This window comes from Leptinotarsa decemlineata, unplaced genomic scaffold (genome assembly GCF_025532065.1).
Source record: "Leptinotarsa decemlineata unplaced genomic scaffold, Ldec_3_MD MMD2_tig00000251_RagTag_RagTag, whole genome shotgun sequence".
In the NCBI taxonomy this organism is placed as follows: Eukaryota; Metazoa; Arthropoda; class Insecta; order Coleoptera; family Chrysomelidae; genus Leptinotarsa; species Leptinotarsa decemlineata.
In genome coordinates, this window is record NW_027412547.1 from 7635482 (window position 1) to 7662059 (window position 26578).

The following is a 26578-nucleotide window of genomic DNA, read 5'->3' on the forward strand; positions in this document are numbered from 1 at the left end:
ATTCGGTAATTTAATTGCAGAACACGATGTTCATCACTAGAGTGAATTTGTTATCCATTTATAACTTTTATTTTTCTATCAATTCATAGAATGTGCAAAAAAATTAAAGTTTGAAATTCATCTCCCTATGATGACCATTTGACCTTATTGAGTGAAGAATATACATTTCGTGTTTCATCATTTTTCAATTTCATTATTGCTCATTCTTTTTTGAGATACAGATGAATTTGAATCTGAAAAAATTATTTTTTTTATTACTGCCACCTCATCAATGAACTTGGATAAACATCAAAGCAGATACTGCCATATTGTTCAATAATTTTACTCAATTATGGTTGATACATTGCTTCATACTAACCTCCAGATAGCAATAAATAACAATGGAATTACTAGCTCAGTATGAATCTGAAGAAATGATGAAATAATGAACTATAGTAAAACCAATAATGATTGAGAGTAAAGCGCGTTGTCATATCTAAATTTTACGTTATCAGTTTATAGCAGAATCAAAATATAGTAAGCAGTAGAGTTGTAGCTTGTGACAAATTATAGATAATACACAATACTAGTACGATTAAAAGGTATTATTTATGACAAAAATCAGTAATGAGCTTGTAATGAGTAATACTTATACATTTCCTGATTACTGATTAGTTGAAATTCATTATTTTCTGTATAGTGTTAGATATTTATTACAACTAGTGGCAACGCTGTACGCAACGATATTTCTGTCTTTGTCACTTTACCATAACTTTCATCTCATCGTTGCAGTCCTCACTAATGTACTTGCAGCCATGAGCGTATCATTGGTTTGTGAATTATACAGCGTGAATTGTACGTTTTACAGTTAAGTTAGTCAGCAATCGACGTGTTGTGATAACAATTGGTGAAAATAATAGTGCTAATAAGTGTTTAAGCGTTACATAATTATATTTCTACACCGTTCTCAAACTACTCAAAAAATGGTGGACATGGTCGGGCCTTCCACGTCGAAAAAGGTAAAACGGTCGGAGTCTCGGTCAGTAAGAGAAAAACAAATTGTACTGCGAGTATTTCACTGTCTTGAAAGAGATCATCAGCCACCAAAAGATGACTTTGTGCATATGTGCTGTAATTCTACGTGTGTACCTCCGAATAACCAACCGGGCATTTCTACATCATTAAGTTCCACAATTACAAAAGATAAATTAGTTGATATGTGCTCTGATTATACCGGTGTCCCAAAATCATCGATTTACAAAATACTAAGAGAAGCAGAAATTCATGGGGACGTACAAACGCCAAAAACTAGTAGCGGACGAAAAAAAATCACAGTTGATGAAGAAGCCAAAACCAGTATACGCAGAACTATTCACAGTTTCTTTTTCAGAAATAAGCTGCCCACACTACAAACAGTTCTGGAGGCACTTAGCGATCATGAATTGGTCCCAAAAATGGGTAAAGAAACTTTTAGGAAACTTGTACACGAAATGAAATTTACGTACGGAAAAGTTGACAGGAAAAGCATTCTCATTGAACGTCAAGAAATAATAGCATGGAGAAGAAACTATCTAAGAAAAATTGACGAATTTCGGAAGTTCAAAAAAAAATTGTACTTCATGGACGAGACATGGGTTAACCAAGGACATACGGTCAAAAAAGTATGGCAGGATGGTAATATAACAAGTGCACGACAAGCCTTTATTGAAGGTTTGTCAGTTGGGTTAAAACAGCCATCTGGAAAAGGTAGTCGTCTGATAGTTACGCATATAGGAAGCGACAGTGGATTTTTACCAAATGGTGAATTAATATTTAAATCTATGAAAACAGGCGACTATCATGAAGAGATGAATGCGGAGGTGTTTGAAAAATGGTTTGAAGGCATCATTCAACTTGTGGAACCTGGGTCTGTCATCGTCATGGACAATGCCCCATACCATAGTCGACATTTAGAACCATTACCGAAACAATCATGGAAAAAAGCAGCAATTCAAGAATGGTTAATTAATAAGAACATCCATTATAACAAATATAACGTAGACAACCGTATTGAACACAATATTGAACCAATCATAATTCACTTTGATGATAGCGGTAGCAACAGTGACGAATCTGAGGTTGAAGATTAGACGAAAATTTGTACATTTACATTTATATTATATTCTATTATCAAAAATTTGTAATTTGTATTTTCTAGTACCCCTGACGATGAGTTTAAGTTACTCGAAAGCTTGAGAATAGTTATAAAGAGTTCACTTATCAATTGCTGCAACCCAATAGTGAAAAAAGTTTATATATATATATATATATATATATATATATATATATATATATATATATATTGTGTGACTACAACGATTAGGTAAATTACGATATTGCAAAGTTTTAATGAAATAAATAAAAAATGTGTATGAATATTTTAACTAATTGTACTAAGAATTTTTCTTTCATTCTTAACCCTCTCAAAAATTAATAAGAACGCCCCCGATTTGCTGTCAACTGGGCTTACTTCTACTCTCAATCATTATTGGTTTTAGTATAGATTAGTATAAATATGAAGAAATAATTTTTCTTGTACACTGAGAAAAATATTTTCAAAGAATTATTCTCGGATGTTTTGTTAATCAGGTTTGTAGCATCAGGAGGTGTAACAAATTCTTAATTCAAACTCGTAATATATTTTTCCATGTTGGAAAATAGAAGCTGTTCTGTTTTGGGTACATTCGCATGTGTAACAAGAAAATTATTATTTTTATATGTAGGTGAATGAACTGTCACCCATTCTCAATGAAAATTCCAAAATTTTCTGCTCTAAATAGACTATGGCTGTGAAAGCCTAACTTCTTCTTCTCGGTTGAAATTTCATCAACGTGGTGATTTATTGAAGAGTGTAAGTTCTAATTAGTCTCTGTGTTAAAATCATCAATGAAATATTGTATAATTTTAAGAATACGAATTTTAAAACATGAATAAGGTTTATTGGTATGCATAATCTTAACTTCTAACAAATTATTTTAATTAAATGTCAAGTAAACAGAACAATTGTCGAAACAATAAGCAATAAAAAAATAGTAAAGAGTTTGTTAGGAGGAAGTAAGATAGTAATTATTTATGATAAATTTCTAACGGTGACAATCTGATTGGTAAAATATACATCAACATAATATATCTTCGATATATTAAAAAATCATCAACAAATAACCGTTCAAAATATTGAAACATTTATAAAACATCACAATAAATAACACTGTCTTTTTTAAACATAAGTAGAACAAACTTAATAGTTATCTCAGTTTTTCTCTTTGGTAATCCAATTTGTTAACAGTATGTTTATAACAAAATGTTTAAAGCTTTCGCGGCTGAGGATTTCAGTGTCAATATTTTTTGGGTTTGAAGGCCGTCGATTTTTTTAATTTCTTCCTGACGTTTCGCTAGCGCAACACACTCATCGGAGATTAACTCAAGATGTATAAACCTCTGAAGAAGCTAGCCACTCGCGCCAACGAACCGTCAGGAAGAAACTCGAAAAATCGACGGCCTTCAAACACGAAAAATAGTGACACTGAGTATGTTTATATATCTCACTGAGTTTTCATCTATCTCGAAAACCCCTTCAATAATCATGTAAATTCACTTTCAATCTCTTGAATTCCTTGTCTGTGAGGAAATTCCATTTGTAGCCGAGCATTTGAGAAACTTCTTTCTCGACAGATGCATATGATCGGCTGTTGCTCTTGAGCCAAGAATAGAATTCATCTGTCCAACCTACTTCCTGTTTCCAGTCGGATCTGAGGATTACAGCATTTCTCCGGATGAATAACCATTTGAGGTTTCTACCATAGTAAGCAAGAAGTAGTACAGTTGCTGTTGAAATTCTTTCGGTGACTATCTAAAATAAGGGAAGGTACTTACATAGTTATATGGTGAAGTTAGAAGTATGGAAATCTGGAGGAGCAAATGTTTGAAAACCTTCATTTGGTAAAGAAATTAAATGATCGAATTTATGAAAAGGCAAGTAGCTGTATTGTTGACAGCAAATTTGGGTAAGTGAACTCATAATAGTAAAATTGATGAAAAGGATATTGTGAAAATAGTATAAAGGAATGGATCTGATATACATTTTAAAATTTTTGACATGGCCATTAAAGACCCTCTGACGTAGTTTGGATTTATATTACTTAAAATATATTCCATGTGTCAAATTTTAGCTCTTTGCCAGTAAATTTTGGCAAGTAAACTCAAATTTTTGAAATAAGAAAATTGTGGTATTGCTATAAAATGAAAGGGATATCCTGAAAATAACATGAAGGAATGAATCTAAGTTTTAAATACTTTAACATGATCACTGAAGACCCTATGATGTATAACTTGCTTGTGTCAAATTTAGCTCTTTAGTACCACTGGAAATTCCAATGTTTTCAAATTTTAGGGATGCTACAGTTGGTAATAATTCAACTTGCTTCGTTAAGATTTCTGCCTTGGTGCAGCTAACCGGCATGATCTTGAGATCTAAGAGTAGAGACGGCTTCATTCTACGAATGACTGCAGTAATCAAAACGTAGCTGGGTTACTTGTTGTCTTTCCGTCGGATATCTGCCACATGTACCTACAAAATTGTAGGTCCACATGAGAGGCAAGGGGTAAGGTGTTTTTCACCTGAACTTTGGGCATATATACATATACAGGGTGTTACAAATCAAGTCGGCACCATTGCCAACTCCGTTATTACTGATGCTAAGAATTCGGTTAATTGGGCAAGCTGGAAACAAAAAAAAAGACAGTCGCGTTTTCAACTATTTCATAAAATGATATTTTTTTTTAAATGGAACACCCTAAATATTTTATTATGCATTTTGATTCATAAAAACATTCTCAACAACAAAGCTTATTATCACCTTTTTTCCTAAAGTTGAAAATTTGCTACTTATGTGGAAATATTTATATTTTTCACTAATACAATAAATTTCTTTGTTTTGACGAATATCGAGTAAATATTCAAAAATACCGCCTTCTTGTTGAACACATATTTGGGCCCTTCTCTTGACACTACGTGTTGCTTTCAACACAATTCGGTCATCTATTCTAATAAAATCAGTTTCAATATAATTTTTCAGTTCATCTACATTGTTATGTTTTATTTTATACACCTCATTTTTCAGAAATCCTCAAAAATAAAGATCTAGATCTAGAGATCTGGTGAACGAGGAGGCCACATAACAGGACTATTTGTAGCAATCCATCTGTTTCCAAAACAGTCGCAACATTCTTTTTACGCCACTGAAATTATGTGCTGGTGCTCCATCCTGCTGAAAATAGATCATCTAACGAGCCTCCAGATCAAGATCATCGAAAAACTCTTCCAATACTCTTGTTAATAAATTAATGTAACGGGGCCCGTTCAAAGAACCATGTTAGCAAAATGGACCGATAATTCTGCCTCTAAATAGATGACACCAAACATTAATTCTAAATCGTCTTTGCGGATTGTGGGGATGGACGAGAAATGGATTATGTCTACTCCAGTATTGAAAATTCTTTCTACTATACATCCCACAATTTGAAAATGTAGCCTCATCGCTTCATATAATATTAATATAGAATTTTGGATCTTGTCTGCATTCATTCAAAAACCACCGACAGAACCCCAATCGTCTCTCAGGGTCACCAGGTTCTAGTATTTGCACTGGTCTTAACTTATGAGGAGAAATCTTATGTTTCTTCAGAACTCGTTGAACAGCTATTTCTCTAGATGATTATTTGGAATTATTTGGATTTACATCAAAGTAGGCTAAAACGTCAACTTCTGTATCTTCAGATATTACAAAACGTTTTTTTATTTCTCCTCTTCTCAAAAACTTTTTCATTGTTCCTGAATCGACGATGAAACACAGCAAAAAACGCCGATTAGGTAATTCACGATCGGGAAACGAATTGCTGTAGTGCTCTTATACTATTTATCTGGCAAACCAAGTAGGATTCTAACATATCATATTTTTCTTGATGGGAAAACGGCATTTCGGAATATATTCACAGTTACAGTTACAATAATTGTAACAATAAATGTTGACAGTTACAATAATTTATGACATTGTCATGATATACTTGAGAATATTTAACAAATAGTATTTTAACAAAGTTTCAAGGCAACTTGATTACTCATAATAATACTGTTTTAGAGAAGAAAATTGGATTAGATAATTTAGGAAACACTTGCTACATGAATAGCATTTTACAAGTGTTGTTCATGACGAAGAATTTCAAGAACGAGGTTTCAATGATGAAGAGAACGAGAATGTTTCCTACTTAGTTATCAAACTCAAGCACCTGTTCATGCAGCTGCAGATTCGTAAGAATGTATCATCTTTACCTCCAACCGATTTCCTGTAGTCTTTGAAGTCCACTAGATACTCGTTAGGAAAACAAGAGGATTGTTCCGAATTCTTAGGGTTCTTGTTGAATACTCTTCGTGAGCAAAACAATACCAGAATCAATACTCCCGACCGCTCTGCATTGAATGATTCTATACAGTCTATCTCGTCTTGTGTTTGTAAATCTTTTGCTGGAAGAATCCTCACTTGTTAACTTTGTAATAAATGTTCAAGAGTTAGCAAAAACGAATGTGAATTTCTGGAACTTCAACTAGCGTTTCCTAATATAACTAATAACCAGTCCGTGCAAAGCTTTTTGTTGAATCATCTGAAAATGGAACTTTTAACAGGTGATGATCGACTGTATTACCAAATATGTGCCAAACTAACTGACTGTTATAAGGAAACAAGTACCTATAGCTGAGGCACCAGGTAATTTGACAATAACACTGATGATCTTCAAACATGACTCAACCTCTGACGTAAGCACCAAACTCTTATGAAGATTCGAAATATATGAACACTTCAATCTAGCAGACCACTATTATAATATTCATGCAATCATTGTTCACTGTAGCTCTGGCGTTGAATTTGTTCATTATTACGCCTTGGTCAAAGACGAAACGGACTGGTTCAAGGTTCAAGTTTGACGATAGTCGTGTCACGAAGTGTTCTGGCGATGTATTGAACTTATTGGAGCCTCTGGAGACTCCCTACATTTTGTTTTATGGGAGAGAGGACATTGGCAGATCAATATCTTCAGATGATGTGGTGCTACAGGTTTTTCCGGGTTTTCTTGCAGCTAAAAAACCAAATGCGCCACTGGAATCAATAAAATCGCCCCGTAGCGTCGAATAATATTTATTGTTATTAGGAATTACACGTTTAAAGGTAAGACCTCGTTAGTCCTTAGTTCGCACAAGTTTCTCAACTTCTGAGAGTTGTCGTTCGTATGGGGGCGACAGCTGATTAATGGAAAAACAGATTTTTAAACAGATAATTTCATGATTTGTAATTTGGAAGTGTTATTCAACGCTCAAGTATTTTCTGTTCTGTACAAAAACTGCTTCAATGTTATCATTATAGCAGACATATTTTGATTCACAAAATAAATACGGCTAATGAAATGGCTTTAAGATGGAAATTATTGTTTTGTAAATTGATATCAAATAGCTTGGTGGTGTCAAGTGAGTGGTACGACATGATGATCACGAGTTCAAATCCCAGCGCAATTTTTTCTTATTGCTGTTAGTAACAAAATACTGTTATTCGTATAAATACCAAAATTGGGTATTCAGACAATCATGAGGTTTTATTTGACAAAACAAAGACATTTTTTGTTGTAGGATGTTCTATTTAAAAAAATATTATTTTATGAAATATTTTGAAAACGCGACTGTCATTTTTTTTTGTTTTCGGCATCGAGGAGAGTCACACTCCCCTATATCGACCTTTTGATGGTAAAACTTACCAGTGTAGATAGATACGTGCAGCCTCGAACGAGCATCATTAAATTTTCATCGATTCTCTCGCTGAAAGATTTTGACCTGTGAAATCGTGGTATGTTTTTGTGTCCATAAATCCTCAAATCCTTTCCATAGAATTCCACTGCATTCAAAAGAGCATCCGTTCTAAGCTGCAAATTAATAATAATATCATCAGTGAATCAATAATAAATCAGTTCAATTCATTCAATATTATTTTAAGTGAAAGTTTTTTCAATAAGTCAACTTACGCCAATATGTGGTGAGTCGTACAAAACTGTTCTAACAGGAGCCCATTCTTGCCAAATAATAGTTTTTTCTTTTATACTCTGCACTTGCAAGTGAACACTAAGAAGTGTGTTACTTTTCCGACATCTTTTCCAAATACATGGTGATACAGGCCTGATATTAACGTCATTAGGGGTGTATCTGTTTTGAAGGATGTGCAAATGCCTTAGACGGGTAGAACCTATCAGTTCAATCAAATCATCTCCTAGATTTTGTGGGCTGATATACAATTCCTGAAAAAAATTTAATAAAATGAGCATGATTTTTATTAGCTATGTAATGGAATTGGCCGATGCTTGATGAAAATCTAAAACGTTGTGAGATTTCCACTGAACAATGTTCGTACTGACTAAATTCCATCTAGTTGGTGCTTTATAAAACAGTACTTATTAAATGACTAATACTTTTACCTGACTTTAGGTAAAAACTAATTAAACCTTAAAAAATAAAATTTTCAAATTAAAATTTTTATTTTTTTAAGGACAACACAAGCACTACAGGAAAATCCTTAAGGCGCTCTCAGAGCGGTGCCTGTGCGAAAGTAGTGATTCACATTGGATTTGAATCGCGGGAGATTAAATCCGTTTGGAAAAACGTTCTCAGGAAGTTTATTCCACATAAACGCAGTTCTCCAAATGAGGGAGTCCTTGAACAGTGAAGTTCGCGGTGTACTGAGTTGAACCTCAAAGCGATGACCAGCCGCAGTCCGTCGCGTATTTCTGATATGTACCGCTCTTGGTGGAATCAAGATTGCCAAGTCACTTGAACACCTCCCGTGAAAGTATCTATAGAAGAGAGACAAATCTCCAACCTTTCTTCGATGTTCCAGGCTATCAAGGTTGCAAGTGGTGGCTCTTTTCTGAATAGAATCCATCAACTTCGGGGTATGTTTGGGAGCAGAGCTCCATACATGAGCACAATACTCCAAAGAAGACTTGATCTTAGCTTCATAAAGCATCAGAAGTTGCTGAGGTGTATACAGTTTTCTGGTACAGAAAAGTGTTCCAAGCATTTGAGAAGCAGCCTTTGCAATTCCAGCGACATGATTGTGCCAAGATATGTGGGGACTGTCAGGCTTCCCAGTTCCAATTTTGGAGGCAAACAATTTCAATAATTGGTGGTTCAGAATTCAAACAATTCTGAGACGAGAACTATGCGAGGAAATTTTGGAAACACAGCTGAATGAAACGGCAACAGAAGCTGAAAAGAAGGACTGGCATAAGAAAGACACAAAAGCTCAATCAATCATAGTTCAGGGACTGTCTCATAAACATTTGGACATTGTCAAAGACCGCAAAAATGCAAAACAACAAGTTGAAGCTCTAAAAGCTGTATTTGCCAGGTCAAGTTTATTTACCAAATTATCAACTTGGAGAAGGCTTATAAATCTAAAGTCAGAATCTGGGGAAAAATTAGAAGATCACTTTGTGAAGTTTGACTCAGTCATTCGAGAGCTGAAAGAACATGGAACTGTTTTAGATGAAAGTGATAGAGTATGTCATTTGTTTTTGACATTACCACCAAAATATGGTACAATCGTAAAAGTTGATAAGTTGACCATAGATTTTGCAAAGGCTAGATTACTAGATGAAGAATTAAAGTTACTGTCAAAGGAGTGTCAAAAGTATGACAGTGAGACAAGTTTCAAGGCAACTGATAATAGAAGATGCTACAGATGCGGAAGTACAGATCATGTCATGAAATGTCCTAAAAATACTAGAGGCCGAGGTAGAGGAAGACCAGGATGACGAGGTACGAGAAGTAGAAATTACAGCCAACATAATCAGCAGCAGGCAAATAATGCTAATGAGAAACGAAATGAAACTGAAATACAGTTGTATGCAGCAAATTTATGTGATATCAAAGACAAGATATACTTTGTTCTTGATTCGGGAGCGAGTAACCACTTTGTGAAAGAAGATATTAAAACACATGACCGAAATAAAATCTCTACCCCAGTATGTAACAATCCAGATAGCAAATGGTGAAAATTTGAAAACTAATAAGAAAGGAACTTTGAATGCCAAGGAAAAAAGGTGTCTGTTGAAGCCTTTATAGTACCTAATATGCAGCATAATTTACTATCTGCATCAAAAATGACAGAAAAAGGATGCAAGATAATCATGGAGAAACATGAAATGGAGATTTTTTTTTCTAATTGTGATTACTGAAAAGAACTATATGTTTTAACAGCTGACAAAGTTGTAAATGAGGAAGCACCTGGAAATACGGGTGAATATAGAACAATAGCAAGTGATCTGTGGCATAGAAGACTAGGCCATCCCGGTAGAGAAGTGTTAAAACAACTCGGCTTACCAAATATGGACAAAATGTGTTCAACATGTATTGAAGGCAAGTGTAACAGATTACCATTCAAAGAGTCTGAGAGGAGAACCAAAAATATTGGTGATTTGATACACAGTGATGTCTGTGGACCACTTAATCCAGTAGCTTTTGATGGATCAAAAAATTTTCAAACAATAATTGATGACTACTCACATTTTGTTATTATCAAAACATTAAAAACAAAAGATGAGGCTGATCAGAATCTAATAGAGTACGTACAAGAAATTGAAAGACAAAATGATGTCAAAGTAAAAGCTATGAGACTCGACAATGGTGGAGAATATATTTCAAACAATTTCAAAACATATCCTTTAAAAAAAGGAATAATTTTAGAATACACAATCCCTTACAGCAGACATTTCTTATAGATAACCGATGCCTGGGTTTTTGTGGCATTGAATTGAACCTGGTTATTTTCACCCCAATTCGAAATTACTTCTAGATCCTCATTAAGATATGCAACCTCCAGCTGACTGTGAAGATGTCCTGTAATCCAAATAGAATGACGAAACAAGTGTGCTGTCGTTAGCAAAGCAATATATTGGATTCTTGTTTTTTTCCAATAAGTCGTTGATATACAATAGAAAGAGGGTTGGAGACGTTGGAGACGCTGGGGAACACCAGTGTTGAGGATAAAAGTATTCGAGAGATATCCGTCGACGGCCACTTGCAGGGAACGTTCTTTCAGGAAGCTGAAGAGACATACACAAAAATGATCCGACAAGCCAAAGCTTCGAAATTTGGCCAGCAAACCCTCATGCTACACACGGTCAAAGGCCTAAGAATTGTCAAGCGCTACAGCTCTTGACTCTCCGTGTTTCTCGATTGCGTTATTCAAAATATGGGTGACATACGATAGAAAGTTGCAACAATGTGGTTGGTTTACGGTTTCCCCATGATTATTGAATAGAACTGGCCGATACTTGATGAAAATCCATATTAAAAAACTAATCAATACAGTTTGTTGTATGATTTTCACTATAAAAGGGTTTTACAAAAACCGCGACACGTGTTTCGCTATACAATAGCTTCTTCAAGCTTCAGTTTATGCTGCAGGCAAGGCTGCTTGTACAGAGTTGAACTAAGGAACGGCCGAAAAGTACACACATTTTTTGAGAAAGAATGAAGGTACACCATCAGGACTAGAACTAAAACTACTTTTCATTGTCCACAATTCATTGAAAATATTAGATAATCCAATTTGGCAAATAACATTTCTATCAAACAAGTGGATTAAGTGCGTGATTCAGATGTTACATTTGATGTCAAACTTACATTTAACCCCCGTATTCGGGATACAATTTCTCGTATTTACAAAATATTGTGGTTCATCATGCGCTTACCTGAAGAAATTTTGTTCAAACAACAGAAATAGATTACTTCTCTTTATACTCTGTCCATCTATGAAATGGAGTTCTCCAAAACATTATCATGCATAGTGCACGTGGTCTCCCAGACAAGGCTACTTGTACAGAGTCGCACTAAGGAACGACCGATTTTTTAAAATAATGTTACGTTTTTATCCGTGGGTTCACCAATAATTGACTACTTTGAATAACCAAACTTAACTTTATTTCGCTTGAAATACAACAAACACTTCAACTAAAAATTTCAACTATTATTTCAATGTCTATCGCCTTGCTAGATCACTTCGCGTATCGCACTATAACGTCCACTTCACTGTGTACTTGACTGTCCGAATACGCTTGCAGCCAGCGTTTAAATATCGCAATAGAACATCGTAGAATTTCGCCGAAGTTCCATCAACATCGGTAGCATGTTTCTTGCTGCTTCTCGAGCGGCAGGTAACATTGGATATTCCCATGCTCTCAGCTACGTCACGTTTGGTTTATGGTAACCAGTGGCGGCTGGCGTTATTTCCTTTCAGGCATGATTTGCAACAATAATATGCGGCTGGGTATAGTAACATTTTTTAGGTGGAGTGTAGGGAGACACTTAGCAGTTTCTTCAGCCGTATTATTACTTGACATTTTACAAATTTTAAACTTAAAAATACCGTATACGTACACACCACAAGAGTTAAAACGCTTGTGGTGTGTACGTACCACCACTCCGACCTTGTAAGCGATATACCTGGATGAATTCTGCCAGCCGATTGCAGTCAAATCTGATTGGCCAGCGTAAGAAGGCTTGTTTATTTTACCCAATAGATTCAAATATGCGTGGTGATCACGCATCTATCATTGTTTGGGTTACTTTGTTGGATGGACATAGTTTATTTTATTCTGTTATTTGAAAACGTTCAAACGTGCTCACCCTGAGGGACATAATGTATAGTCCATTGAACATATATATTTCATAAAAGTTGCGCTGGTGAATTATTCCATTAGTATTTGAATTCAGCAGTGAAAATTTGCAAACATTTCTTATTATAGTACATCTAATTGATTACCTGTAAATTCAAGAACACTCCCACATGCAGTAACTGGTATGGCACCCTTGTAGTGTTGATAAGATGTAGAGACCGCAGTGTCATACAGCATGTTTCACACACTTCGTCCAACAAATATTGGGCTTCTTGTGGATCGAGCATCAAGTCAATCAACTCCAAAAATTGAAGCTTTTTCAAATTTCCCATCAGTCGCTTCAGTGCCTGAAGCAATTTTCCTCCAGTTCCGAATAATCTTATTCTTTCAGAATCTTCTCGAGTTGTCATGTTGCAAGGAAATGTAAACTTTAGATATTTTATGTTGCAACCTACACCCAGTTCGACATTTTCTTTCCGTTCACGTTGTTCGGTGTACCAGGATATCATGTTCATGAACTCGTAAAGGTTGTAGAAGTTGAACATCGGTTGGATTGTGAGGTATTTGAAGAACTTTCCAACGGAGGAAAGGCACATCTGACAACGTACATGATCCAAAACATACTGAAACATGAATGTAGAGGAGTTTTAAACATGCAAATTATGAAAATGGAACTCTTTAGGGTGAGTTGCACTATTTTCTCAATATGAAATTTACAAGACAAACAATGTGTCTCTTAATAACTGTCATTAATTTAAGGTACTGAAAATGTCCTTATGAACATGTCTTCAAAACTCTAGTTGTGTAGCTACAACATTAAAAACTCCTTAGTTTTGTAGATAAGGCTTATTGCAAGTTGGAGTAAACATGTATAGTTTATAGTTTTGTAAATATCGCTCAGATAAGAAGTGGGAGACTCGTTTATGAAGAACTAAAGAACAATATGAAGACTCGTATGAATCAAGACAGAAAAAGAAAGTCCATGAATATTTTTTTTCAAGTGGAATACTGCATATTGCTTCATATTGTAACGAATCTGAATCCGCCTCTGACCGATATGTCGATAAGCGAACAAACACATGATATCACCGCAAAAGGAATGCAGTCAACAACCACCGATTAAACTCTTGTCGAGTCCCGAAACGGCTATAGAATTCTAGAGCTATCGTTACGGATATATAAAGCCGGCTTCTCTTCAAGAGATGGCAGTTGAATTAAGAAAGTGAATCGAGCGGTTAAACAAGGAATTCAAATAGTGGAAATAAATTAAGCGTTAGTTCTAAGTATTGAATATAAATTAGTTTGCGACAGTGAAATATTGTTAGAAATAAATTTGTTCAAGACAATTAATTCTTTAATTCGTTACACCTGTTTAGTTGATGTTACTAGCGGGAAGGTAGCCGATTGGGTTGGCGTGAGTGGTTTGCTCCACTCATTCAATTGACCACCGTGTCAACCGCTGGACAGAGCCAGAGGCCGGACGGCCGATTTTCACTTCTTATTGTCCAACCTGTGCAAGGAATCGCACCATCACGGAGGGAACCCCAAGAAAGTTGAAGAAGCCGCGCAACGACAGTAATATCGCTGCACCTTCCAAAACCTTCGCGGAGGCCACCGTGAGACACCTCAAAGTTGTCAAAGAGAATGTGTACTCGGCGAGTCTTGGCCTACACTTGCCAATATAAAGGAGATGTCTCCTAGTGACAGGATGGACGATGACCTAGGAGGACAACTCCTTGGGAGGATGTACAATGGGTCACATGTGGCCTAAGTGCCGTGAGTCTTCACTCACCCTCCCTACTCTACAGATACCAGAACGTAGCAGATTCAATTCACAATCGACTAGATACATTTTGTGCATTTTGATGCACTGTTTGGAACCTTGGGTACAGTAATACATATTACTGGGGTTTCATCCCAACACCAAATCGTTATTTTCAACACCTCGACACGTGTTTCAATCACCAAGTGATCATCTTCCTCTTGAAAATGATCACTTAGGTGATTGAAATACGTAACGAGGAGTTGAAAATAACGGTTTGGTGTTGGGATAAAACTCCAGTAATATTTATTTAGGTACATTATGATAGTTGGTTGCATAATTGAATTTGATTTTAGTCGAGAGCCGCATACATCAACTACAGTGACAATTACTTTCAAGAATTTGTTGTTGAAAATGAAGCAAGTAATTTCCATTAATATTATTATCAATCATCAATGTAATAAGCCGAGAAACAACAATTTATTATTCTGAAGATTGGGTTTTACAATGCTTTGGCATTGAAATAAAAATTGAAGAGTCAAGTAAAAGCACATGTTACAAATACTTCTGACATCAAAGTCAGTTTAAAGAAGTATCTACAGTATATGTTGAATATCACATCCAATATAAATGTGATCTATTCGACTGTAATCTATTATTGTTATGTTGAAAAATTTTATATTAGCCGAGTTTATCCACAGGAAGGAATACTGGTTTAAGAGGAAGTTCAATTAAGCTGAATATATGTTGTCCAACGACGCATTCAGGCAAGCTAGCGTAGAAATACGCAACACATGGAAACCTGTAATCAAGCGGAAAACGGTCAACCCCCGCTAAACGGTCAACTTCCGTTAAATTGAAGCGAAGAGAGAATAGATGAAAGCACTTGAATGACCAATAAATAGTCACCTCTCGAATCCAACCTGTTTGAAATTAAGATGGCTGTCGGAATAGTCCAGTCGTCACCCGTCACAATAGAAACGTCGTGAAGTAATTTGGTTTGGAATCTTTTTTAATTTTTTGCTTATTTTTATTTTAATTCTTTTTTTATTTCTTTTTCCTCTGTAGTCATCTTCATTTTGTATCTTGATTAATTTATTCGTTTTATTCTATTTTCAGGTTGTGTTGCATTATAAAATTGATATTTTAGCTATTCATTTTAATTTTATTTGTTTTTTCATTGATTTCGAATCATAGTGGACTCATATTAGGTAATGGAAGTCCGAACTAATAAAATTCACCATGAAACATTGAACAAATTGTTCCTCAGTCTCATTGCTCACTTTCGGACGTTCTGTTGTGTTTCTGATATCAACACTATCCAATAAGATTTCTATTGGAATTTGCTTTTCATTCTGATCCTGGGTACTGTGTTCAATAACTCCGGTTTAAGTTGGTTTGCATGTAATCTGACAAATTCACGTTATTTGTCAAGACACACATCTATACTAATATTATAAATGTGAAAGTTTGTGAGGATGTATGTTTGTGGCTTTTTCACGCCTAAACGACTGAACGGATTTAGATGAAACTTTACATAAATACAGCTGCACTAAGTAATGAATAGCTTCGAGAATCAAATTATGTTACTTATGAAGAAATTTGGCAAAACTAGCACAACCGTCCACGACTTCCGCCCTCACGCGTCTGCCCGCGTTTTGGGTCGCGTTCTCGGCGATGGCGCTTCATTGCTTAGACCGCCCCTCTACCCGCGCGCATCGTCCCCCGTCGTCTACAATAGACGCGACGCGTAATGGCACACTGTGTTGCGTCAAGTTAATCTTATCGTGAAAACATTTTAACAATTCGTCCAAATTACTTAGTGTAAAAGAAAAAGTATATCTATATTAAATACTTAAAACGAAAATTGTATCAATTTTTATAAGAACTTGATATATTCTAAAATGTGTATTGTAAAAAAAGTATCAAATTTAATTATTTTTATGGCTCGGTATTTTGCATATAGTGGCTACCACATAAAAGGTAGATATTTGCTATCACGGACTTTTGTTTGGAACCATTTAAGATAAACAATTTTACGGTAAATTATCCTCATAACGGTATAGACAACGCACGACAAGATAGCTCTCAGGCAGTAAGAATTTTTCCGACTTACTTGATAGTGATCGCTATATTGTGACACACAAAACCTTTGTAAATTGTAGCCTTTATATTATTCTGATGTATAATCTGTATTTATGTAGTTTCATCTAAATCCGTTCAGTAGTTTAGGCGTGAAAGAGTCACAAACATACATACATTTATTCATCCTTTCACATTTATATTAGTATAGATTACATTTTTGGATTACGGAATATCCAACCGGTTGTTCAACTGCATTTCATTGAACAAATATAAAAAAAAATGAATGGAAATAAAGAGAAAATATACCTGCCATCCAGAATAATAGTTAAACCTGCTTCTAGTTAAAGTGTTATCCTCCAAAATGAAACTACTCCATACATAAGGAAAATGAAATGCACGATACCAATTCCTGCACACCAAACTTGCATAATATTTTTCCCGAATTCCCAGATAGGAAAATATTTGCTCCAACAGCAAATCTGGTAGGTCTGACCATTTAGAATATTCTCTGGTATCATAATCACAAGGTCTATCTTCTTCGATATCAATGTATACAGCTGAAATAATTAATTTCGAGCATTATCAGAATGCATTTTTCCATTCAAATATTTACCTTGATTTTAATAAAAGCACATCGGATCACACAGCATGCTGTATCAATTGGAAACTGTATAAAGCCTGTTAGTAAAAAAAAACAAAAGCATAATAGTTTTTATTTTCATAGTCATAAAATACCTTTACTGCCGGTATTTCTCTCTTTGTATCTCTCTGCCCACAATTCGGGTTTAAGATTATGCTTTTTTGCTTGCGACCACATGTTTTTTTTAGTTCACACACCTAAAATATTAGAAGATTCTACAAATTCCACAAACTAGTCATGTTGTGTTGTTCATCACACATTTTTTAAAAACTGTCAATCAACTGAGACCTAAACAGTTTTACAGCTTCTGCCCTCAGAAGTAAAGTTTATCTTAAATACCTTTCGAACCGCTACATTTTGAAGAGTACAATTCGGTATACAAGGTTTTACAAAAATTATGATTTCTGTCGGATTTCGCTCTTCGAACTATAAATCAAAATAATTTCATTACTTTAAATATATATTCATGAATGAAGTGAAAGTTACGTGAAATGTTCGAACGTTATGTATTTTATTATAAAGCCTAATGAAGACATCTCGTAAACGATAGATGCTGTAATGTATTGGTTAAGTTGTGTTTTGGGTGGTGGGAATGAAATGATGTTCCAAAATCCATAAAATTTGGAAAGGGTGTTTATTCGAGGTGATTATTCGGCATTCTCCAATCATCAAATCTATTAAAACTTTCGCACTGCCGAAAGCCAAAGAAAATACTTCATCTTTGATGAATCCAGAGGTAACAAATTAACTAGGATAGTTAGGTCAGGCAAACATAATAGCTTCTTCATAAAACCTTTTGGTATTGGCGAAACCAGCTTGGATCCTCGCTCTTGGTGTTGTAGTGGTGTTTTCAAAACCACTACAACACCAATTAGTGAATTATGGGACTATACGCTAGTTTTCGAAATTTGAAATTTCCTTTCATTACTCGGTTGACAAAAGTATAGATACTGGATCGGCATTTGGCCAGGAAATTTAAATTACATAAATTCCTTACGTGTTCTATGGTTTTCTTGAATAAGTGATCCCCTTTTTGAATAGGTAATGACTTCGACAAAATGGTTTAGACTTTCACGGCTGAGGTTTTCAGTGTCATTTCTTTTCGAGTTTGAAAGCCGTGGATTTTTGGAATTTCTTCCTGACGTTTCGCTGGCGCGAGTGGCTAGCTTCTTCAGAGGTTTAACCATTATGACTTGCTGGCCGATGACTACCTTTTCGGCTTCGTAATGACACTGAGGTAATGACTTTATTTAATGCAAAAATAATATGTACAATTTACATCGTTACTATATACCTCTCAGCCGTTCAAACCGCCTGTGCTATAGTGTGGCCCTAGACTGACCAAAAGACAACTCCTAAACAAGCTCTCATTCATATTCGCATTTGGGACGACTTGGTTTCCAAAATTCCGTTACATTCATGCTTCCAATACACCTCTTTACTGCAAGTGAAGATGTCGTGCATAGTTCTCATGCAAATACAAGGTTATACTATCCATCTTTCTTCTTCCCTTTGATTATTTGGTCTTCTCTACAGCCATCCATTCCGGACGTGAAGTCACACAGGCATTATGTACGGAAATTCCCTCCTTACATCAAGATTGAAAAGTAAAACAGTGATTATTTCATTTGTTTTGCTTCAGCTGCTGTTCATCAAAAGTTGACTGTTTCAGAAATTTACCTTGTGAAGGTTTTGCTGATGCCTGTAAGACTTTCCCTGTACTTCTTAACTTCTACTAGGTATGTCCGCATTTCATCTCGAACATTGAATCTCGAGTTCGTTTATTGAAGTTATTGTTACTGCTTGTTCTTGAAGTTTTAAAACTCAACTACAGACGACATCACTTGCCCTGAAGCAGTTAACGTGCTTCAGAATTCATTTTTTTTCATTACTTATTCCGTCGCTATCACAAAAATGTTTTTTTTCAAGTTTGGTACACTTATCAATAACAACTTTATTCAATCCCGGAAAACAACTCATATATAAATGGACTGACCGTTACTTGATGAAATTAATGCCACTATCCATGATAATAATTACACAATGTTCACAACATTTGTATTTCTAGACGCATTTCGCTAACAAGTAACAAGTAAATGTAAATGAAATTTGAAGCATATTGAACTCTACTTATTTAATTATTACCAACTAATATAGTTTTTTTCTGATCGATTCTGCAGTTACTTGATGAAAATCCACAGTAATTTCATAAACTATACCTCAAGATTTGATGTCCACAAACTTTATTTAAAGAAATATATCACATGTTTCGCTAACACAGTAGCTTTTTCGTAGTGAATCAAGTACTGACTATCATTTTACTATCAGAATATGGTGTCCCGGTTTCAAGTGGGTCACACTGTATATTCATTTTATTTTTTTTACTTCTGCTGGTTAACGGAAACACGGGTTATATCATTTGCTCGTATACTTTGTTATTACGTATTATGTTCCTGATAATTTCTTGTATTTTATTCTGAACATTATCATTTAGCATATTTACTAGTAATGGGGAATATTCCTCAATTTGGGTTATTACAGCAAATGCAAGTTTGAACAAAATGAAGTTTAGTTTAATTTATGAGTTTTTCAAATTCACTTCGAAAAGTATTCAAATTGACGTTTCAAATGTTGGGTTTTAATTTTTAAAGGAATTTGTTTTTAATTCACATATTGGCAACAGCGCCTATATTATTATCAAGTTGAAATAATTTATACGTACCTAGATATTCTACTTTTAAAAAGGAAAATTATCTTCATAAATCAACAATTAAGGCAAAATATAAATTATAGTTCAATACCACCTCCACAAGCCACATAAACAACAGTTGTTTTGTTATTTATTTATATAGAGGAAGATAGGTTAGGTGCACAAAATGTCATATGTCACAAAATGTCTCGGAACTCGGAACATAAGTAAACAGAACAGCACGCCTCTGAAATATGTCATCTTTGTTTGTCTCATACAGGTAACAGATTCATTGTCCTTTATTAGCTATAACCGATGTTGCCAAATGGTGAAATAGAAACGAATCCCTTTAAATATTAAATGCATTATTTCATTCCTCTTTTTTAAGTATTTAAATATTTTTTTAAAGAGACAGGTAGAAATGATAAGTTTAAAATGCGTTGTTTCAGAGCTCTTTTATGAAAACTACTTGATTTTCGTCAGGAGGAACATTCCCCATTATTACGCAAATTTTCACCCAGAACTTCTTTCAATTTTCTTTGTATTTAAAATTTTAATCCTTTCAATCCTAGGTACTTTTTTCATCCTCACGAAAATTTCTAGAAGAAGTTAGGCCAGGCTATCACAGGAGATAAGCTTAATCTAGTCACATACATTAGTGATTAATGCTTGGACGAAGTCGGGGTAAAATATTCGTACATTTTAAGAAAAAATCCTAGCCACCCCTTAGTTCATACAAGCTTCTAAATGAGGACTCGAAAGGAAGGAATGGAAATACTATATTCCTTTTGGAACCAGAGGCTGCTAGATGCTTTTAACAAAATGTATTCAATATTCAATGGTCTAATTTTGTCTTTTGCTAACGTTTGTATGACTTTCCAACATAGTCCATGAGTTCATAGTTATTTGCTAATTCAACGACGTGATTAAGAGTATAATAATCACGATTCCAATTCTTTTGCTTTTAGAAACATACCTATATAGGAGATGTTTATCAAAATGTGAAATTTCTTGTTGTCGGTTTAGGAAAGCAAGTGTAGGTATCTGAATCATGAAACACAAGAGTTATTATTTTCATTTAAAAAAAGATTGGAGAGGCAGTACGAAACCTAGAGAAACACCAGCGTTGATGGTAAAGGTATCCGAGAGCAGAGAACCATCGACGGTCATCTTACGAAGAGCTCAGGGCGAGTTACTAGTTTTTGCTTTCTGGTTTGCACTGAGCAAACAAAAGTGGTATTTTCGCAACCCACGTAGCACATTCGCTTAGAACATACCGTGGAAACCACCTATCAAGGCTAGAATAGACGAAATTATCAACTTGTACAGTTGTTTCAGTGTAAGAAAAATTCTCTCTAGCCTTATAAGACTAGAATATACGAAGAATTTGTTAACTTTGATATGAATGCTTGCTATATTATCAAGTAGATAATTAATTTTTGAACTTGAATTCTAAACCCTAGTTTATTATTTCTTTTACTTTACTCTACTATTCTGCAATATCGTTGTCCTGTCAATTATAAAGATATTATGAGTAATTATACAGGGTGTTTCCTTACTACGGTACGAAATTTACGAGGGTGAATCGTTAGGTCGTTTAAAGAAAAAAAATTATTATGAACATATGTCTGGAGTTGCTTCGCTGAGATACAGGGCGTTGAAATTTTAAAAACCGGTATGTATAACTTATCATAAATATCCTTACAAAGATTTGGTTGAAATTTGATACAAATATTTGAAGTAATAAGGCGCATATTTTGCCCTAACTAGACTGAAATTTTTAGGTCCAGTGGAGTCTCAGTGCGCACCACCACAGCCAAACAATATTGCGGAAAAAAAGAACGCCACTGACTTTTTTGTAGTTTTTTATTTTTTAGATTAAGCAACTGAAAACACAGCTTTTTCGTCGCTTGTACTTTCTTCATATCACTTCAAAAACTATCCATGGATAACATAAAACAAATACCAAAAGTAAATAATGAACAATTTCGACCTTTGAAATAAATGAGCAAAATGTCCACCTTCTTATAAAATACACGACTGCAATCGATTTGTCATTGATTGTTTGACAAGTGGAGTCTTAATGGGCACTGTAGCCAACAGTGCCAATTATTACCATTATTATTATTATTATTATTCATATATATAGCTTCGTTTTCGAGAAAAAAAATTGAAGCCACTTTGCGTATCATGAACACCTGCTTTGGAAACCAGCTGACAGTGATAGTGTTGTCATATCAATGAAAGTCAGAGTTGTCAATTGGAAGTACCTAATTCATTCATGAATAATTTTACTTACGCTGAAATGCACTTTATTTATGGATTACCAAATGGATATGCGGAAGAAGCAGGGAGAATTCACCAGGACAGATATCTTAACAGAGTAATTCCATGTGCTAAAACATTTAGAACGCTACATGCAAGATTATGTGAAACTCAGAGTTCCGATAAAAATTCAGGTAGTGGAAAACCAGAAACTAGAAGAAGCTATACTTGATGCGAAAATCCTTCAACTAGTACCAGGAAGATTGCACTGCAGCTAGAAGTCAGTCAAAAAACAGTATGGACAGTTCTAAAAAGAAACCTCCTATACCCATATCACAGCGGGTTCAAGCTCTACTGCCTGGGGATTTTCACCCAAGATTGATGTTTTGCAGGTGGTTGATTCATATGATAGCACACAATAATAATTTTTTACCAAAAATTTCATTTACGAACGAAAAAATTTTTTTACGAGATATATGCTGTTATGAATTTTCACAATGACCATTTTTGGGCCGACGAAAATCCCCACGTTATTAGAGAAAGTCATTTTCAGCAACAACTTTCGCTGAACGTTTGGGTAGGAATGATTGGTGACTACCTAATTGGCATATTTTTTCTACCAGTAACATTAACCCTTTACAACGGGCAAATACTGTCTCTTGCCATTTCATATCCTTTTTTTTCAGAATGTTCTGATAATAAAGTCGTTAAAGGTAAAACAACTTTTGTAAAAAAAATTCTGTTCATTTTAAAAACAATATCGGTGGGAATGATTTTTCCCACCGCCCATCTTGGACATCCAACATATTTGAAAAAAAAACAGTATAATCCATAAAAATGTATTGAAAAAATATTTCAGGTATTAAAGTTTAAGAAGAGTTTAATGAAGCAAACAGGCATACAAATTGGCACTTTGCACTGAGAACAGGTATATGCTGTTCTTTTTTCATTTGCTTTAGTACTGCAAATTCTGCATCTTTTGTAGGTCCCCTTTTCAGGAAAATGCGTTCCCGCTTGAGACAATCTTACTTCTTCGGGTACAGCTTTCTTATTTGATAAAAAGTTTACTGGTTTTCCCCGTCTCTTCCTGCTGTTGTAATTATTTATCAATTGTCGCGCCAGTGTAATGCGATAGGAAAGTTGGTTACATAGCGACGACGAGAAATTTGATATAAGATGTAGCTATTGGCTACAGATAAATCAACCAAAAAATATAATATACGGTGCCACTACTTCAGTGATCGTCTTCCGATAGAATATCTCCTTTTTTGGTCGAATTTATCGACGCCGCCCATATATTTATTATATAAATCGACAACTTTGGGACAATAAAATGTGTTTCTGGTGCCATCTTTGTTCTTTCTTTTCACAGTTGTAACATCTTTTGGAAATGCCGCCGTAGTCAAAAGGGTTACAGACTTACTATCCTGCCATTTCGTAGCAGCAACAACTCCGGAAGTCTCAAAAACAAACTCCCCACGTTGAAGTTTATCGTTTCTCTTCATCATTTCAGGAAGTTCTCCCCTGTCTTTTCTTACGCTTCCAACGAAATAAATATGTTTTTCGTGTAGTTTCTCTAATAAAGATACTGACGTAAAAAAATTGTCGAAAGCTACAAGACAATTTCTGCCTTTTAGATGTTCTGTTAATTTAAAAACTACTCTTTCGCTTATCCCGTTTTCGATATTACAGAATTTTTTATCTCTTCCAGAATATATCTCAAATTTGCTAATGAAACCCGTTTGTGAGTCGGCGGGACACCAAACTTTGTAACCCTATTGTTCAAAATATCTAATAGTGGTCTCAATTTGTAGAGTTCGTCGTAATCAGCACTCTGCCTTGAAGGAGATTAGTATTATCATTGCAGTGAAGTGCTTCGGTAATTTTTTTGAATCGTTTCGAGCTGAATACGTCTGATACCCCTTTATATCCCAGAAGTGGATCACTACTCCAATAATTCTGAAGCCTGGGTAATTCATGTACACCCATCAATATAAGACAACCAATGTAGGCTTATTTCATCAGTTCGGACTTCCATTGTCCAATATAATATAAATTGATTTGATAACCCTGAAAAAAATCAAACAGATTAATCGAAAATAACAATTTTATTAAACAAAAAACTGAAATTACCAAGAAATAACATACAACAACAACCAAACAAATAAAAATTGAAATATTAATGAAAGCTGAAAAAATTGAAGAAAATTAAAAATATCATTAACAATCGTCTTCGGGTGATAACGATTGTGGATACTAACAATCGAAACGTTGTGACATAACTTGCTTTGAAATTTTTTAATTTTTATTTTTTCATTTTTTGTTAATATTTATAATTTTTTCATTTTTTTCAGCTTTTATTAATATATCAATTTTTACTTGTTTGGTTGTTGTTGTATATTATTTCTTTGTAATTTCATTTTTTTATATAATAAAATTGTTATTTTCGGGTAATAATTTTCATTTTTTCAGGGTTATCAAATCAATTTATATTATATTAGACAATGGAAGTCCGAACTGATGAAATACACCACGAAACATTGTCAAACACCTTTAAACAACCAAAGTAGGCCTTTAGTTCTTCAACTATAGTCGGAATCCATCAGTTCAGTATTAGTTTTTGTAGTGCATACAAATTGTTTGTTGTACGATGAGAGTTAATATTTCTTCATCAAATATCTCAAAGTGAATCCTACACGGACTTTTTGTGCGAGACCATTAACCTATTTTGTTAAATGAATTGCCGGTACTTGTTAGAGGCAACATGTGGTATGCAGCTCGTTTTAGTAGTCTGTCTCGTCAGCATTTCGACATCGCTGGATTGGACGTGCAGGACCTCAAAATTGGCCAGCTCGCATATTTATATGAATACTCTAGATTTCTATTAAATAACTGTACTAGATGTGAGTGACTTGAGAAATAGAATAATTGACAATTGCAATGTCATAAGGATTACTCCAGGTATTTTTACTTGTCAGACAATCAATCGACAAAACGATTGCAGTCGTGTATTTTATCAGAAGGTGGATATTTTGATCATTTACTTTAAGGTCGAAATTGTTTATTATTTACTTGATATGATAAAATACAAGCGACGAAAAAGTTGTCTGTTCAGTTGATCGGTCGGTAGTCGGGTGGTTCGACGTGGGTGCTTTGTTCACTTAATCAATCGGCTGATGTGTGAGTCGATGGTTCAAACCCCAGGCTGAACGATCGATTTTCACTTGCTATCGTCCAACCCGTGTTAGGAATCACACGTTAAAAGGTAAGAACTCGTTAGTCCTTAGCACGCACAAGTTTCGACTTGGGGTTCTTTTTTCCGCAATATTGTTTGGCTGTGGTGCCCACGGAGACGCCACTGGACCTCATAATTTCAATCTAACTCGGGCTTAATAAGCGCCTTATTACTTCAAATAATTGTAGCACATTTCAACCAAATCGGTGTAAGAATATTTACTATATTTTATAAATACCGTTTTTTTTAAACTTCAACGGTCTTATCTCGGAAACAAAGCAATTCCGAATATTATGTTCATAGGAACTTTTTATCTTAAAACGACTTAACGAATCACCCATTGAAATTCTATACCGTAGTTAGGAAACACCCTGTATACAAGAAAAACTCAGTGAAAAATTGGTTTTGGCGCAACCTATATATTATCGCTGGTTTCACCCCCTCTTTATACTTAACTATACAGAAAACTGTGTAACACACTACATGCACCATCTATGAATAATTAACGGGACCTATTATGAATCGATGAAAAAGATGATCACAATTAATTGTATTCACTTGAAATCTGGTTCAATTTAATGAAATGATCTTCAAAATAAAAATGATTTCAAAAAGTATATACTAGTTAATGCCTGTATTAGGTATAAAGCTGATTCATGATACGAATGGTTCTCATTTGAAAATGTGCGAATGGAAAGCAAATTTTAATGAACAATGGTGATAGCTTAATAGTTATTGTACCTTCATCATTCTCATCAGTTTTCCAACATCCTTGAATCATAGTTATTCAGTAAAAAACAATTTCTGCGATGTGTAGTTCTTTGCGTAACTTCAACTACAACTTGTTATATATTCTAAAAATACATATCACCTATAATTAGAAGTGCAGGGTAACTAATCTATTTGTGGGTTAGTAGAACAACAAAGGATAAAAACATTCGAAGGCAAAAATTCGACCTTTGAGAAAGGTTATTTATTTATGATAGTATCACACGATAAACATCAAGATATTTTCTGAAATAGGTACATTTTTCTGTGAATCTGTTTATAAAACATTGCTAATTGGAGCAACTCAGAAATGTTCTGTGACAAATTTACGAGCTAATAAGGGAAAGAAGCAGCTTACAGTTTTTCACATGTGATATCAATTCGAATTATTATAAATAAATA

General features: G+C 34.6%; 1 protein-coding gene across 5 annotated transcripts; it reads right to left on the reverse strand.

Moving 5' to 3' along the window:
- Positions 1–2935: 2935 nt before the first annotated feature.
- On the reverse strand, positions 2936–26301 carry LOC111503820 (uncharacterized). Of its 5 annotated transcripts, none has more exons than XM_074173640.1 (7): positions 26150–26301; positions 17315–17416; positions 16886–17136; positions 12879–13355; positions 8083–8352; positions 7819–7983; positions 2936–3868 (listed from the first exon to the last, which is right to left on the reverse strand). In XM_074173640.1, the coding sequence occupies exons 2-7, from the start codon at positions 17394–17396 to the stop codon at positions 3593–3595; spliced, it is 1521 nt and encodes a 506-aa protein (XP_074029741.1). In that variant the 5' UTR covers positions 17397–17416; positions 26150–26301; the 3' UTR covers positions 2936–3592. The 5 variants fall into 5 exon arrangements, with proteins under 5 accessions (XP_074029741.1, XP_074029740.1, XP_074029742.1 ...); XM_074173639.1 differs by lacking the exon at positions 17315–17416 and adding an exon at positions 17559–17645 and having other exon boundaries at positions 26150–26280; XM_074173641.1 differs by lacking the exon at positions 26150–26301 and adding an exon at positions 17559–17631.
- Between the last annotated feature and the right edge of the window lie 277 nt (positions 26302–26578).